The 15,319-nt window shown below is 36.8% G+C and overlaps 1 protein-coding gene across 1 annotated transcript in view; it reads right to left on the bottom strand.

The window, feature by feature from the left end:
• Positions 1-617: 617 nt before the first annotated feature.
• SMC5 (structural maintenance of chromosomes 5) overlaps positions 618-15,319 on the bottom strand; it is a 55,523-nt gene continuing 40,821 nt past the window's right edge. Inside the window, exons 21-24 of the mRNA XM_026675358.2 lie at positions 14,540-14,659; positions 6,345-6,524; positions 6,164-6,259; positions 618-3,819 (exon numbers count right to left, since the gene is read on the bottom strand). Of these exons, the coding sequence (XP_026531143.2) occupies positions 3,691-3,819; positions 6,164-6,259; positions 6,345-6,524; positions 14,540-14,659 (525 nt within the window). The 3' untranslated portion in view covers positions 618-3,690. The remainder of the gene's footprint in view (positions 3,820-6,163; positions 6,260-6,344; positions 6,525-14,539; positions 14,660-15,319) is intronic.

Genomic DNA, 15,319 nt, shown 5'->3' with positions numbered 1-15,319 from the left:
TTCTCTTATTTATGCTAAAAAATCAAATTATGTAGATACAGATTTTTTAGTGAAATCTAATGTACCCAATGAAGTTATTTTTTTCCAGGAATGTTTTCCAGGAACCTTTTAGAAATGCAGATGGAAAATCTTTCTATCTGAACCTTGAATTCTTTTCATGGTGTTGAAAAAGTGAATAAAGATAAATTGCTGATTTCCAGACAATATTTAACTCAAACCTTAATATTCTGTGGTATCTAATTTATTCTCATATTCCATATCTTTAACTCCTTGCAGGAAAATCTGTTTGGTTTGCCCATATTCTAGAGGGATAAAGAATGCTGGGAACAACAGCCAATAAAATAACAACTTATCAACAATGCTTTCAACTTCAAGTTAAGTGTTTTCCTATCAGAACAGGACTAAGCCTGAAGGAAGAAATGGATGTTAAACCAATACTTTTAAAATCTGTTGTTACATTAGTTTATATAATCTGTTTTTAGTACTAGCAACACCAAATATTCATTCTTGCTTAATATTTTAAATGTTGCTTTAATGCCTTCTTCATATTTTGTAAGGTATATTTTACACAACAGCATCACAATTCTTTTTTATCAAGCCATAAATCAGATTGTCCATTCAAGTGGTATTTGTTTTTTTAATTTGTTCCCGAGCTTTCTTCCATTACTCGCAAAACAGTTCGCAAGTCAGAGAATAATAAGTCCATGAAGATTGCCATATAAACTTAACATTAAAAATAATTGTAGCCTAAATTAAAGAAGCAAAAATTTTAACACTTGAGCACCAAAGAAAGTCAACAAGATAATATGCAGAAGTTAGCATCCTTCTAAGCTTTACAGAAACCCTGGGTTATTTATTCAGAAATAAGCTCTATTTCATGAAATGAATCTACTCATATAAATATCCTATATCTTTTAAAAGAATGCCTATGGCTTCCCAACCTAAACACTCCAGCTTCCGACAACGTACAAAGAATGATTCCAAGTGCCCATGCCTAAAATCTAGCTTATCTAATTCATATATATGTGAAATGCAAGTTTGTATGTGTGTGTTGATACTGTAACAAGAACTCCATTATTTTGGGGGGCGTAAGTGCATCCAGCTAGAATAACTTTCTGTTTATAATAGCAAAAAAAACAAAGGGATGCAAAAGTTTGCTGAGGAAAACACAATGATTGCACAAGAGAATGTCACTTTAGGGCAATCTTTCCTAATTTCAGCTCCTCCAAATACATTCGATCTGTTAGCTGAGAATTACTATGGTATATGAAGTTGGGAACGACTGTAAGCACCACATACTATAGACCAGGGGTGTCAAACTCACGTCATCACATCATGTGACCTATTGTGACTCTCCCCCCCCCCCCTTTGCTAAACCGGCCATGGGCATGGCCGGTGCATGACGCATCCAGCCCACAGGCCGTGAGTTTGACAGCCTTGGTGTAGACCATCACAGGAAATCATAAGCTTGGGTCATGCAATTTTTTGGTACTGTCTGGATGGTCTTGAAGTTCAACTCCCTGCAATTCTAGCCAACATACTGAATGGTAAAGGAATATGGGAATTATACCTCAACACCTTGATGTCAAAATGTTGCCCAACATTATAAAGGCTAATTAGGCTATTTTACAGACTATTATTGAACCTCTGTTACCTGCAATCCTATTTGCAACTCTCTCCATCCAAACAGCCTAGAACCCCCTTCCTTCTCTAAAGTTGTAAACAAGTAAATCAGTCCATATTTATCTATTTCACACAGAAAGATAAGCGTATTTCCAGGAGTTCAAAGTGTTGACGGAATCCAGTTTCTATCTTATCTGCAATTTAGCAACCCTTGGTGCTATTCCTATTTCCACAGGACCAGTGTTTCCTTCCTTTTTTTTCCCCCCTTTTCTGGCTCAGATTTCCAGAAGTGGCCACCATTGATGTAATTGGTCTAACATTCCCAATTGCTATAATGAAACGCAGTCCCAAATAGCTTTCAGATGGGAAAAGAGACCTTCCTTTCATTCTGAAAGTTGAAGGCATTTACCTGCCTTCCCCCCTTCCCCAACTTCCTTTAAAACCTTCCAAATCCACATGGCAAAACAGATCTCCCACAGATGGGATTAGAGTGGCCTCTGGTGGTAAACTAGAATAAGTTCAATATTAAAAGAAAACCTATATATGAATTCAAATACTCTGAGCACAGCAATCGAGTAAGGGAACTGAAATGAACCTAATTCAAATGTTTTCCCTGCACCTTCAAAAACTACCCTTGGTTGCTGTAAGCATTCTTAATTTTTGCAATATAATTTAAAATGAACATGAGGTTCCTTGTTGCTGTTACAAACAGCTGGTTCATTAGTTACACTATCTTCAGCAACTTGGCTGGAATTTCCTTCTCATTGTTAGCTCCTCCCAACAGATCTGTTACTGAGCTGCATGATGAAAGAACAACCGTGTTGCAAGGGCACACACAATGCTACAGACAAAGAGACACTAAGTGTCTGTCTACAAATGGGAGTAATAAGCGCATTAGAGTTCCAGGAAAAGGAAGTGATGTAAGCAAACAGAAAAGTTCTTAGATGACAATGGAGAAAAATATGAACTCTATATCTGTCTGGTCCCAAAGCTAAACTTTTGGGTTTTTATAAAATGAAAATCAACTGATTAGAAAGGTGTATACTCTTGAATACCCATACCTCTGCACTTATTGCATTAAACATTAATCATGGTGTCTCGTGGGACTTAGTCTCTCATTTTTTTAAAATGCAGTTTAAACAATTATTATAGAAACACATTTCTCCCCTTCCCCTATAATATTCTCTACTGGAGACGGACCTTGCTCCTTAGGTTCAGAAAGACAAATTTCATGTCTCAAAGCATTTATGCTTTAGATATGCTAATCAAAAATGATTTTATGACTGAGATCCTTAGTGGATATTTTTGATTATTAGAAATACTTTAAATATTGAGTCAGTTTCTATTGCCATATTAACAGGGGTTAAAGAACTGAAAATAAATTACTATTTCCCATATATATATTTATTATATAAAAAGAGATTTGGCATTTTTCCCTATAAAAAAGACAAACATATGGAACAAAATATAAGTATGTACCATGCTGTAAGAATGGTACCATGTATAAAATTACCAGTCAAGCAGGTGTTGCTTCTAAGATTAGGATAAAAAGACACTGAATATTTTATATATTTCAGAAATGCTTGAAGTTATCATCATTTAGCAGCAATTGGAAAGACTATTTTTCATAGTTCAGTATCCCATAGTTAGATAGAACAGATATTTAAATAGTTAAACTTCTTTCTTGAACAGATTTGGTGAACCTACCAGTTTATCAGTTAATCCAAAGGCTGTATTTATAAGGCCATATTGTAACAAGTGTAATTAAAGCTTCCAAGTTATGAACAACTGGCAGAACATTTTTTTCCAAATTCATCTAAAACAACTGATTCGCTGGTAAGAAAATACATCCTTTCAATTTATCAATTTGTCTTCCAAATTGGTATCTACAGTTCTTCAGAGAAAAATAGGCATAAAAGAAAAGGTGAGTGTTTTAGTCTTATAAAACATTGGCTATCAATGGCTTTTACAAGAGAGAAATTGTGCTTTTAAGAAATACATTCATTCTTGATCTTTCCAAATATTTTTCTTTTCCGTTTCAGAAAGGAATATATATTTTACTGCTAATCATGGTTGAAATCTCCGCCTCCTTCTAAAGAAAGCTTTTGAGTCCCACTTGCTTGATTCTAGCATAGATGATCCATTGTAGACCAATAATACGGTCATTTTTTCTCCATAACTGAGATTCTGCAACAGCTGTTAAGAAGCAAGAAAAAAGGTGTCTTGTTATCTTATTATTATTTTATTATCTTATCTTATTATTTACTCTTTACCAAGCATACTTGGTTATTAGTTATTATATACTAAATGTTTCCCATAGCAGCTACACTTCATTTTTCTCTGGTATTGCTATTCTATTTGGATCAACAATATAGACAATATTGTTAGCTAGGTAATATAATATATGCAAAATAAATTGTGAGCTATTGTTACTATTAATCCCGTTCAACTCCAGGGCTGGATCAATTAAATATATATTTTATATTAAGATATTAACAGTTGCAGCCAAGAGAAGTTTTGCTGTTGGCAGAATATATAAATAAAGGAGACAGAAAAAGAAGTATGAGAGGTTTTTGATGCTCTCTCTAGGCTTGGTTGTTGAGCTAATAACTTTTATCGGAAAAAAAATATATATGCACAAGCAAAATTGGAGTAATATCAATAAATATGTTTCCTAAAATTCTTGCTAGAAAACAAAGCAGCTTCAAAATAGCTTGAAACCAACATTATTGTAAGTGGATATTCATAAGACTATCAGTAAAACAAGCACCACATTTGGCAAGAAATTGATGGAGGTATAGCTTCCCACAAGATAATTTTTTTTCAGTATAAATTATCTATTCTAAAACTCTTCTCCAAATACACTAATAATACTTTACGAGGCAGAATTGTTAGGGTGTATAGGTAGTCCTCGTTTAACAACTACAACTGGGACTGACAATATAAACCAGCAATTGATGTTTTACTGCCAGCATCTCGATTGACTCTGCTTGTTGGAAGCAGCTGTGAAACACGTAAATGGAAATCACATGACCTCAGGACACTGCCAACGGTCATAAACGCCCACCAGTTGTAAAGTGCCCAGATCTCAAATGTGTGGTTGCAGGGATGCTGTGACAGTCATAACTGTGAAGACCTGACATAAAGTTCCTTTTTGTTTGAACTTATTTTACCAGTGGTTGGGAAAAAAAGGGGTGGAGAGTAAGAATGGAATCTGCATTGCTAAGCAAATTAAATATCCAGATAATACAATGTTTATTAAGCACTGAAATGTAATTAATAGAAAATTTATAAAATTTATATTTAAAAAGTTCCTTTTTCAGCAATGTCATAACTTCAAATGGTCGCTAAACAGGACAGTTATTAAGTAAGGACTACCTGTACATAGTTACCTGACAGTTAATTTTATTATGCTCAGGGATAGTTACTTCTGATTGCTTACATTTAGTTTATAAAACTACCTGGAGTTTTAGAAAACATTTTTAGTATGTACCCCTTTTGCATCTCTGGCTGGCGTGGGGAGAAGACAATGTAACATGCTTAGGGATATCATCACATAAATGTTATAACTTATCTATTGGGTTGGAAAGATTTTGTATTTATAAGACGATGTCTCTCCTGTGGATGCCACTGAATCTACTACCATGCTACCTTTTAAAAATGTAAGTAATTTTCAAAGAAGTGGCTCCAAACAGGTACCATGAAGTAGAATGTCATCGGAGAAAAGGAAAGAACTGTTCAGACTCCGCTTGCCAATTTCTCATTATCTGATTTCCTTTCTTTTAATTTGCCACCAAGCCATGATAATGGCTGGGGAATTCTGGGAGCTGAAGCCCACACATTTTAAAATTGCCAAGGTTGGATACCTATGACTTAAAGCTAATCTTTATATGTTTTTGGTAAAGTATTAATTATATTATCAGTATTACTTATTTTCTAATAAGGAAATCCAAATTTATAATCAGAAAGGGGGCAAACTTTTATTGGTCTGTAGTTTTTAACAGAGGGATCATTCACAATTATTAGACCAATGCATTAGTATTATTAGGTGGGATAAAATAAAAGTAATAATTAGTCACTTAGAAAATCTGCACATTGACAAAATTTCCATCTGTCAATTGCAAAAGGCCGCACTGCTTGGACCCACACACACACTACGCTGATCCATTATGACATCCTAAGTTCTTGGGAAGAACTCAGTGAGTATGAAGACCAACATCAGTAAAAAAACTGGCAGCTGTGACTTCATATTTTTATAATCAGATAATAATAATCAATATACACACTTCTCCAAATTGAATCAGTTCAGTTCCAGCTTCAAAATTGCAAAAACAAAAAACAAAACCCCACTTATGTAAAGGAAAGATCAAACATTAAAAATTAAGTTAAGGATAAGTATGAATGTACATACTATTTATGCAGCTGGGGATAGAATAAAACGTGATTTATAATTTGATTCATGCAAAATGGAAAAAGGTAAGCTATAGATGGGTTTGTCTGTATAAAATCTATATAAGATGCAGAGTTTTCAGCCACACACCTTTGGTGTAATAAAGAAGTATTGTGAAGTGCTCTTTTTGCAGGCAGTTTCTACCACCACATCAAAGACTCTCTTTTCATTAACTGGATCCATTCCCTGTAAAAGAAATAAACAGCAATATTTTCTCTCTGCTACCGAATACAGTGAAGGAAGCTTTTGTTTCCAGTGCCTGCATACATACCTGATTTATTTCATCAACAACTCTGAAAGGGCATCTGTTGAGTTCCTGCAAAGCCATTAAATACAACATTGTGGAAACGCTTCTCTCTCCTCCACTCTGATGGTAGGGAGTCAACTCATGAAGTTGCGTGCTGCTACGGAATTTGACCCTAATCCGGATCCCGTACTTGTCATATTCCTCCTGTCAAAACACAAATGCTTGTGTTCAGATTATCTTCAAATATATACATTCTCTGACTTAATCAATTGAAAAGAGAAAATGTCACACCAAGGCAAGGTTTGATCAAGCCCTGAGCTTCCAAGCATATGGCAAGCAACAGCTGCACACCTTGATATCAATCTCTAGTTTGCTCTCACTTTAATTCCTGATGACTGAGCTACCCGAAGACTGTGCCTCTTGCAGGCTCAGAAGGAAACTTAACTATGGTTCACTGTTCAGACCCGTCAGACATGTCTGGTGGCAAATCTGGTTTGTCAGTTCTGATATCCCAGTTCAACCATAGTTGAGTTTCCCCTAAATTCCAGTTCAGGCATTCAACGTGGGCAGGGTACTGAAATGTATAAGCAACACTGAACCATAGACAACGTTGTTGTCTTTCCCCATACCACTCCCTAGTCTCTATGCTGTGTTTAAGTGTCAATCCTGCAGGAAGACTTCACTGATGTGAATGTGAATGAAAAACAAGATTAGGGAACTGGGTGATGAAGCCAGTGTGCCCTTTACACCCATTGCCGAGCAGGGCTTCTAGCAATGGAATGGAATGGAATGGCTGGAGATCCATGCTGAAGCTACCTATGGAGGTACAAAAAGAATACAAACACAATTAAGAAACAATGCAGTACAGTACAGAGAGACCTTGACAGTTCAGTTAGTGACCATTTGAAGTTACAAATGGCACTGAGAAAGGTGACTTACAACCATTTTTCATACTTATGACTGTTGCAGCATCCCCACGGTCATGTGATTTACATTCAGATGCTTGACAACTGGTTCATATTTATGACGGTTGCAATGTCCCGGGATCACGTGATCCCCTTTTGTGACCACCTTCTGACAAGCAAAGTCAATGGGGAAGCCAGATTCACTTAACAGCGGTGCTACTAATGTAACAATTGTGGTGATTCACTTAACAACTGTGTAGTCGTAAAATGGGGCAAAACACACTTAACAAATTTCTCACTTAGCAACCATTTTGGACTCAATCGTGATCGTAAGTCAAGGACAACCTGTATCAGTAACAAATAAAATACACCCATCTCTTGCATATTGTTCAAATGCTTCCTCAAAGTAATCTTTAAACTCCTTCTGAACAATAAATATTTCCCTAATTATTTTTCAGAATAAATACTCCCTTTATTTTTCTCTTGTTGGTGCCTTAAGTTGTTGCTGGGGCAACAGAACAGGGGAAGAAGTGAAGGCACTGTTACTAGTGTTTTCTTCACCGGCTGAAGGAAAATCCAGCATGGAAAAATAATTCACCTTGCTTGTTATCAAAGTCAGATATCTCACTGGGTGTTCTCAAGCAAGTGTTACATCTGGTTTGTACATTTCCTAGCAGTTCCTCCAGCAAAGTAAATGAAAATTATGTCAAAAATATGTTATTTTTCTTTAGAAGAACAGATTGCTTATTTCTAACTGTGGTTTTCTGAGTTATCATCTGTGTATTCATACATATGGATTATTTATTTGTGCATTAACCCTCTTTCATAGTTGAGGTGAACTTTTAAATCGAAGACAAGAGCCTAACTACATATGAATGGAACGCTGTTCTTGCCAGGGCTATGAAAACTTGCCGTGACCAATTCACCACAGCAAACTTGCCATAGCCAACTTGCTGTAGCCGACGCTCTGTAGCCAACTTGCCATGGGACAACTAGACCCAGGACAATGCAATGCAGGATTAGTTCTTTTTATTATTCATCAAAACATTACAAAAGTTGGTAGTCACCTGAATGGTTTCCTTTGATATAAGAGATAAAATAATTTTGATGAAAATGTGGTCAACAAAAACAAAAAGAACTAAGTGAATCCCACGGCCAGTTGTCCTGCAGCAAGCTGGCCGTGGTGAGTTGGCTGCAGAAAATTGGCCACAGCAAGCTGGCTGTGTTGAATTGTCCCATCCCCGTTCTTGCTTCAGTGCCCTTAAGGCCACTGCAAAGGGAACTGTAGGATAATACAGTGGTCCCCAACCTTTTTTGTACCAGGGACCGGTTTCAAGCAGAAAATTTTTGGCCGCAGCTATTCCGAGCGCCCGTTTCACCCCCACTCCCACCCGCGCGCTTCAATCCACAGTGTCCTGTTCTGCCTGCCTGCCTTAGTTTCTGGTTGTTTGGGAGCAGCTTGGCTGAGAATAACTATTCGCCTCTTTTACTCAGCCGAAGCTGTTCCGATTCAACCATTAACGAAGGCAGGCAGGCAGGCAGAACGGAGCACTGGGTTGAACCGCGGACGGGGTGGGGGTGGAGAAACGGGCGCTGGGGAAACTGCGGCGACAGGAAAGACACCCCGCTCTTTGAAGCAGTTTCTTCCTGTGCTGGTGGAGGAGCGAGAGAGCGACTGAGAGAGCTGACCCAGAGAGAAGGACAGGCTTGGTTGCTTCCTCCCTCCCCTTCTTTCATTTGTGTCCTTGATCCCAGCAGCATTCACCGAAGGTGAAGAAAGCCGCCATTTTTTTTAAAAAAATTCTTTGCGGCCCGGTAGAGAGTGCTCCACGGCCCGGTACCGGTCCGCGGCCCGGTGGTTGAGGACCCCTGGGATAATAGATACTCACAAAGTACTTGAGAGGGAAGGAGGAGTTTCATGAATGCATGGTTTACTACTTGAAGACCCTCTACATTTTTAGGCTATGTATATATGGATATGTATGTATGGATAGAAAGTTTTTAATTACTGGGGGAAAGTAACACAATTATTTTAATACTGCTCTTATTACCAATAAGCTCCTCACTCCTATGTGCTGACCAGGTAAAAAAACAGACACAAGAACTACTGAAACTCTACAAACCAGAAACAAAAGCTTGAGAGCTTCACCAAGTTTTGCCTTGTTTGTCTTATAAAAAAGATAAAGTGAGGTTATCTCAAGTTTCTTTCTGGCAGGTTTCTCTTCCTCAGGGCTGAGCAGGTGTTTAATTAATCACTTTACATTCCTTGTTCAAGGCTGCCTCCATCTCTCTCTACATGGCCATAGGAAACATCTCAGTTACACGGACACTAGTACTAATGAAGTTGGTAGAGTGACACCAAGACTACAGATCACAATTGTATCAGAAAGGGTACGTGTAAACAATGGATCACATCACAATTTGAATGATTTCTAATATCTACAAAGGACAATTCCTTCAACAACTGATAAGATATGAAGGTTATTTTGACTATTCAAATGACAAATTACCACGATGAGACCTCTTCCATTTATATCCATCCTAAGAAGCAGACAAAGATGGGCTGTAATAAAAAGAATTGGGCCATATATTTGTGCATACCCCAGTACACCAGTTACACTGGACATCTCAGGATTGTAAAATTGATATGTTAGAAAAAAAATAGATTATGTTAGAAAAAAAATTCAGCATCATAAAAGACATCTGACTTATTCAGCTACAGAGTTGACCATGAGTTCCCAACAACCACAACCCCATGTTGGGTTTCTGATGACAAAAATATTGTATACTACAGCATTGTTTTCAAGAAGTATGTGACAGAGTTATGAGAATTAAAGAATGATTTTAGAGTGGTAACAAAGGAGGTTAAAATGGGTCGAGATTGGAAAAACGCTTGAAAAAACATTTTGTGTCAACTATGAAAACACCAACAAATTCTGCCTGGAGCAATGGCTGAAATAAATGGCCATGAGGTAAACTTTTACAGATAATAGGACTAATTTTCAATACTTCTAGGTGAGAAGAAAACAGAAAATTAAGTCAAGATGACAAAACTTTGGCTATCTGTCACTGAACATGGCAAAAGAAATTAATTGCAAGACCAGTGTGATGTCTGCTGTGAAACTAGAACAAAGCAACCACACAGTGAGATAAAGGGAATAGAGATTTGGTGCTAAGTATTTCCTTTTGCTGTAAAATACAAAATCTGCCCTATTTGGTAAATAGGTGAAGGTTCTACAAAACAGATGCAACAGGTTTGATAAGCTCAATCACCAAAGTGCTATTGGGAAATTAGCAGAGCCACCTGGTGGTGATGGCAGCAAGGAAGACCAGTAGAAAAGCAGAGGGTACAGGGCTTCTGGTTTGAGCTTCTTCGGCGACAGACTGAAACCTCGTCTCTGCGAGGCTTCGATCCGTGCTTGCTGCTGGAGCACCCCGAGCCGGCTGGCTTTGGGGCTAAGCTACCCCGTAGAGGTGGTGAAGAGGGGGGGAGACTGCCTGCAGGGTTGAGGAGAGCCGCATCTCTCCTCCCCAGCTGGCCATTACTCCCTTTCCCAAAGGCGGTTGCAGCAGTGGTCAGAAATGGCCACCACAAAGAAGAACTCGACCGGAAAAGAATGTGCAGGAGGAAGATAAGAGGAGAAAGTTTTGGTTGACCAGGTCAAACAGCAAAAGCAACAAATAAGGTACCCTGGAATTGAAACTATTAAAAAAAACCAACATTGTTCCCTAAGAAGATTTTTAAGCTGCGAAGGAGAGAGAAAAGGGAAAAGATTTTTTTTTTTTCTCCTTTTCCTATACTGACAGCTAAGAGACCTAAGTAAGAAATTGGAAAAAAATCCACTTTGACATCAATAGGCATTTAATGCTGAAAATAAAAAGTCAAAGGGATAATAAAGATTTCTGGATAATTAAAAGCTTTTGAAAACAGGAAAGAAGAGAGGAAGAATAAAAGGGCAGGATCTGGAAGGGAGGAGACTGCCTGGAATTAAAAAAGAACTTATAGCAAAATCTCAACAAGACTTCCAAAAGATACATTCTAACTGAAATATCGCAACAAAAACCCCAGGAAGAGAAAGTAAAAAAAGAAATAAGAAGATATAACTCGGGACTATCTGGATTACTTGATGATTTCTGGATTCTTGGTTATTGTTTTGAATGACTAAAATCAATCAGGTGGTTGTTTAAAACTGTTTAAAATGGCTCCACTTTTAGAAGAACTGAAAATGGAACTTAAAAAGTACAAAGAAGATGCACAAGAAGGGAGAGGTTCTTTTGGCCTCGTATTTCAGCTTTTAGAAATGGAGATTTGGAATTATGAGAAACAACAAGAAATGCCTGCAGAACAAGAAGATTGCGACAAAGAAGAAGCCATCTTTAATGAACAAGTAATCTTAGATGGGGGGAAAAAAGGAAAGGGGGAAAGAGAATGGAAAGTTTAAGATTGGGAAAAACAACTCCAAAAAAAAAAATAGAGGAAGAAGGAAAGGGGGGAAAGAGAATGGAAAGTTTAAGATTGGGAAAAACAACTCCAAAAAAAAATTAGAGTGAAAAATAAGTATAAAATCAGAAAGCAACAGAAGAGGGAAATGCAGAAGAGAGAATTAGAAATAGAGAGACAAGGGGGTAAAAAGGGGAGGGAGAAGATGAGAGGGAAGAAAGAAAGGAAAAGAAGTCATAAAGGACAGAAACAAAATACAGAGAAACAGGACCTATTTAGAGATAATGGGTGAAAATTTAATGGAAAAAAGGATTCTGCAAAGGTACATAAGATAGTATGGTTATATTAGAAACAGAAATAATTTTAGAAAATATGAAACAATGTATGATTAAAATGTCTGATAAAGTAGCTATCGTAATTCAGTGGAATGCTTGTCAATAAATGTAATAAAAAGTATATTTAATGATTTATAAAACATATGTGAAGAGAAATAAGGGAAAATTAATTATGGAGATTATATGTGTTTTTAAGGAAGTATGATATTTAATTGAAAAGAAGTGTTAAAGATGTTAAGATTTTAATGATTATTAATGATAGAACTGAACTGGAATGGAATGAGGGTTCATAATTACATATATTTACAATTTTTTTTAAAGAATATAGTGTGTATTATAAGAATGTACCAAGCAGAATTCGATTGGAAGTTATGTATTATGTATTATATTGAAGGTCATAACCTTAAGGTATATATTGAAGTTTAAATAAGAGTTGAATGGATGTAATTAAAAGATATAAAGGTGTCATACTCTAATTAGTAACTACAGGAGAAAACTTGTTTAATGAGAAAAGATAATATGAAATTGAAACAGAACAGACAAAAGTATAAATATAATGATTTGAATTGAGATGAGATAATCAAATTAAAATTGAGAAAATCAAAAGAGGGGAAAAACTATATAGAAAATGTAAAATAGTATAAGATATGGAATAGAATACAAAAAGGAACATGAAATTGAGTTTTGTGTCTGTATAAAGAAGTTCAACCTGGGACCATGCTATTTTCAAAAAAGATGTTTTACTTGTATTTTGTATGTGTGAAAAGCCAAATAAAACTTAAATTAAAAAAGAAAAGAAAAGCAGAGGGTACAAAGGCAAGGAGGAATTGTGGAAAATCTTACATACAGAGTGATGTCCTGGTCTTTAGGTCAGACACAAGCACCTTGTAGGAATCAAGGATTGCATACCCTGTTCTGAAGTAGAATTGGCTCAGCAGGCATCACTGCTAGTTATATGGATCACAAGAGGCATAATGGCATTTTAAGATGCATTAATTCTAAAAGAGATCAGCACCTACAGGAAAGTCTGCAATGAGCAATAGATGGGAAAAGGTGGCTGAAATAGCGATGGTCCTGGTATCTTGGAGAAAGTGATGTTATTGCTAAATTATTTTAATACCTAAGTGAGGAGGAATTGAGATGATGGATGTAACAGATTGTTTCTCTTTTTAAAAACAGATTTAGACATCCAGCAGGGGCCCCTTAGTTTTGTATTTCTTTGATCCCTGCAGTGCTTCAGTCAACCAATCAAATGAGGTGCAAAGGACTGTTAGGCCAACCCAATGGATGACGCTAAAGCTATGTGCCATGCAGATAATGGCTGCTTAAGGCCAAGAAGAATGTGCCCAGAGATTCTAAAGAATCAGGCACTACTGCTAAGAAAGCTTTTGGAGTCTCCAGGCTTTGATCGATACCACAATCTGCACTACTTTTTATTCTCAAGTAATCAGTAAATTTGCTAGGATGAATGAACTTTATTTTTCTCCCAAAATGAAATGCTTAATATGACAGATAGATGACAGCAAATAGCACATGTATATTCAAAGTATTCTATGAGTACTTATGGATTCTCTGAAGAGCTTCTTATTGCTGGAACTGGGACTGGGGCTAAGAAACATTCTTGGTGGAACACAAGTTTTGACTTGATAAGCATACTAATGTGCAGCATCTGACTTACACCTGATTCTTGTTAACTATCCACATTCATTGTATTTTCATGCTAACATTTCTCTTTCAACTCAGGGTGGCTTATATGAACAATTCCCTAATCTATCAAAACCTCAGTAACAAATCAATTCGGTGACAGAGGCTAGGTAGAGTCAGAGTCACCCAGTGAAATTTGCAATCCAGTCTTCTAGTGCAGGAGTGGGCAACTATGACAACTTTATGACCTGTTGGACTTCAACTCCCAGAATTCCTGATCCAGCCATGCTACAATAATATATATTGTAGCTGCATCTATTTATTTTGCTCAACAGACCTCAATTAGGCAAAATGAGCCAGACTCCATTTGGCTTACCCTATTCCTTTCAGCCTGCTCTATGTGCCATTACTTTCTACTTATGGCAAAAGCAGCTCACTAATGCCCAATAGATGTTTTAGAATGCAATTTGCATCAATTCTGCCAATATGGCCAGTAGCAAAGGATTGTGGAAAATATAGTTCAAAACACCTGTCCCCAAATTGATGCGCAGTAGCTCTACTTAGTAAGGTAGAGCTCTGTTAGCTTTTAATGTGGAGTTAGTATTCAGTGTTGCAGTAGAAACCACTATTAAAGTTGCATCTTGTCCACATTATTCACAGATCTTATACGTGGACTGCCAGAATTCAACTAGGAATATGATAATTTTTTTTAAAGGATATATATCCCCGAGGAAACAAGCTATTGCCTTGGATAGTTTTTTTTCCTAAATGACAGTATACAAAGCTGTAAAAATATGCACCATACTGCCTATTGTTTAATTGAAAAGACATAATGTATGCATGTGGGAGGTGTTTTCCCCTTTATAAAGGAATGCATCGCTTTTATAATCATACCTCATTTTCTGCATGAAGATCTATCTCCCCTGCACATTGCATAGAGCTAAAAAAGCTGCTGAACTTTTCATTTATTTTGTCAATCATCTTTTTCAAAGGGTTCAACCACCTTTCCTTAACCTAAAAAAAAAAAAAGATTGGTCATAACAGAAGTGGTGATAAAGATTCTATCACCAGTAGTACAGAATATGCCAGAATAAAGTATTCAATATATTACTAATTAATAGTGATCTTAATTACTTACCTACCTGCACAGTGGTCCGAAATAACGATGTATCCAGGGTCTGAATTGCTTATTTCAAACTAATCCGTGCATCAACATTGCTCCATGGAAAGTAAATGTAGGCTGTGTTGCCTTGCACCGTGTTGATTCTGCACTTTCACATTGCACTTTGGTAATCTTCATGCGCATCAATGGATACCATCATCAAGCTAACTTATTTATAAAGTGGCCACTAGGAGGTGAAACCCCCATTCTATCTCTCTTTAGACGTACTGATGAACACAAGGCCATACTGCTCAAGTTTGCTGTTCAGTTCTCTCTCTCTCCCTCCCTCCCTCCCTCCCTCTTAGAAAAAAATATGGCCACCCACTTACACTCTGGGCAAGTTACAAACCATTTTTCCCTGTATGTTTTTGTATTTATTTGTTAATTCAATTTACCTGTCTCACTTAAAGTAATTCTGGGAGGCACACAACAAACAATAATTTTAGGGCCAATAATCCTTTATGCTGCATCTTACAATGTAATTCCTTAGTGGATATTTATTTCAGGACAAA

This window comes from Notechis scutatus, chromosome 2 (assembly GCF_049901735.1).
Source record: "Notechis scutatus isolate UNSWTSFEM ecotype Mainland chromosome 2, rNotScu1.2, whole genome shotgun sequence".
Classification (NCBI taxonomy): Eukaryota; Metazoa; Chordata; class Lepidosauria; order Squamata; family Elapidae; genus Notechis; species Notechis scutatus.
This window is presented reverse-complemented; position numbering and strand designations above follow the sequence as displayed.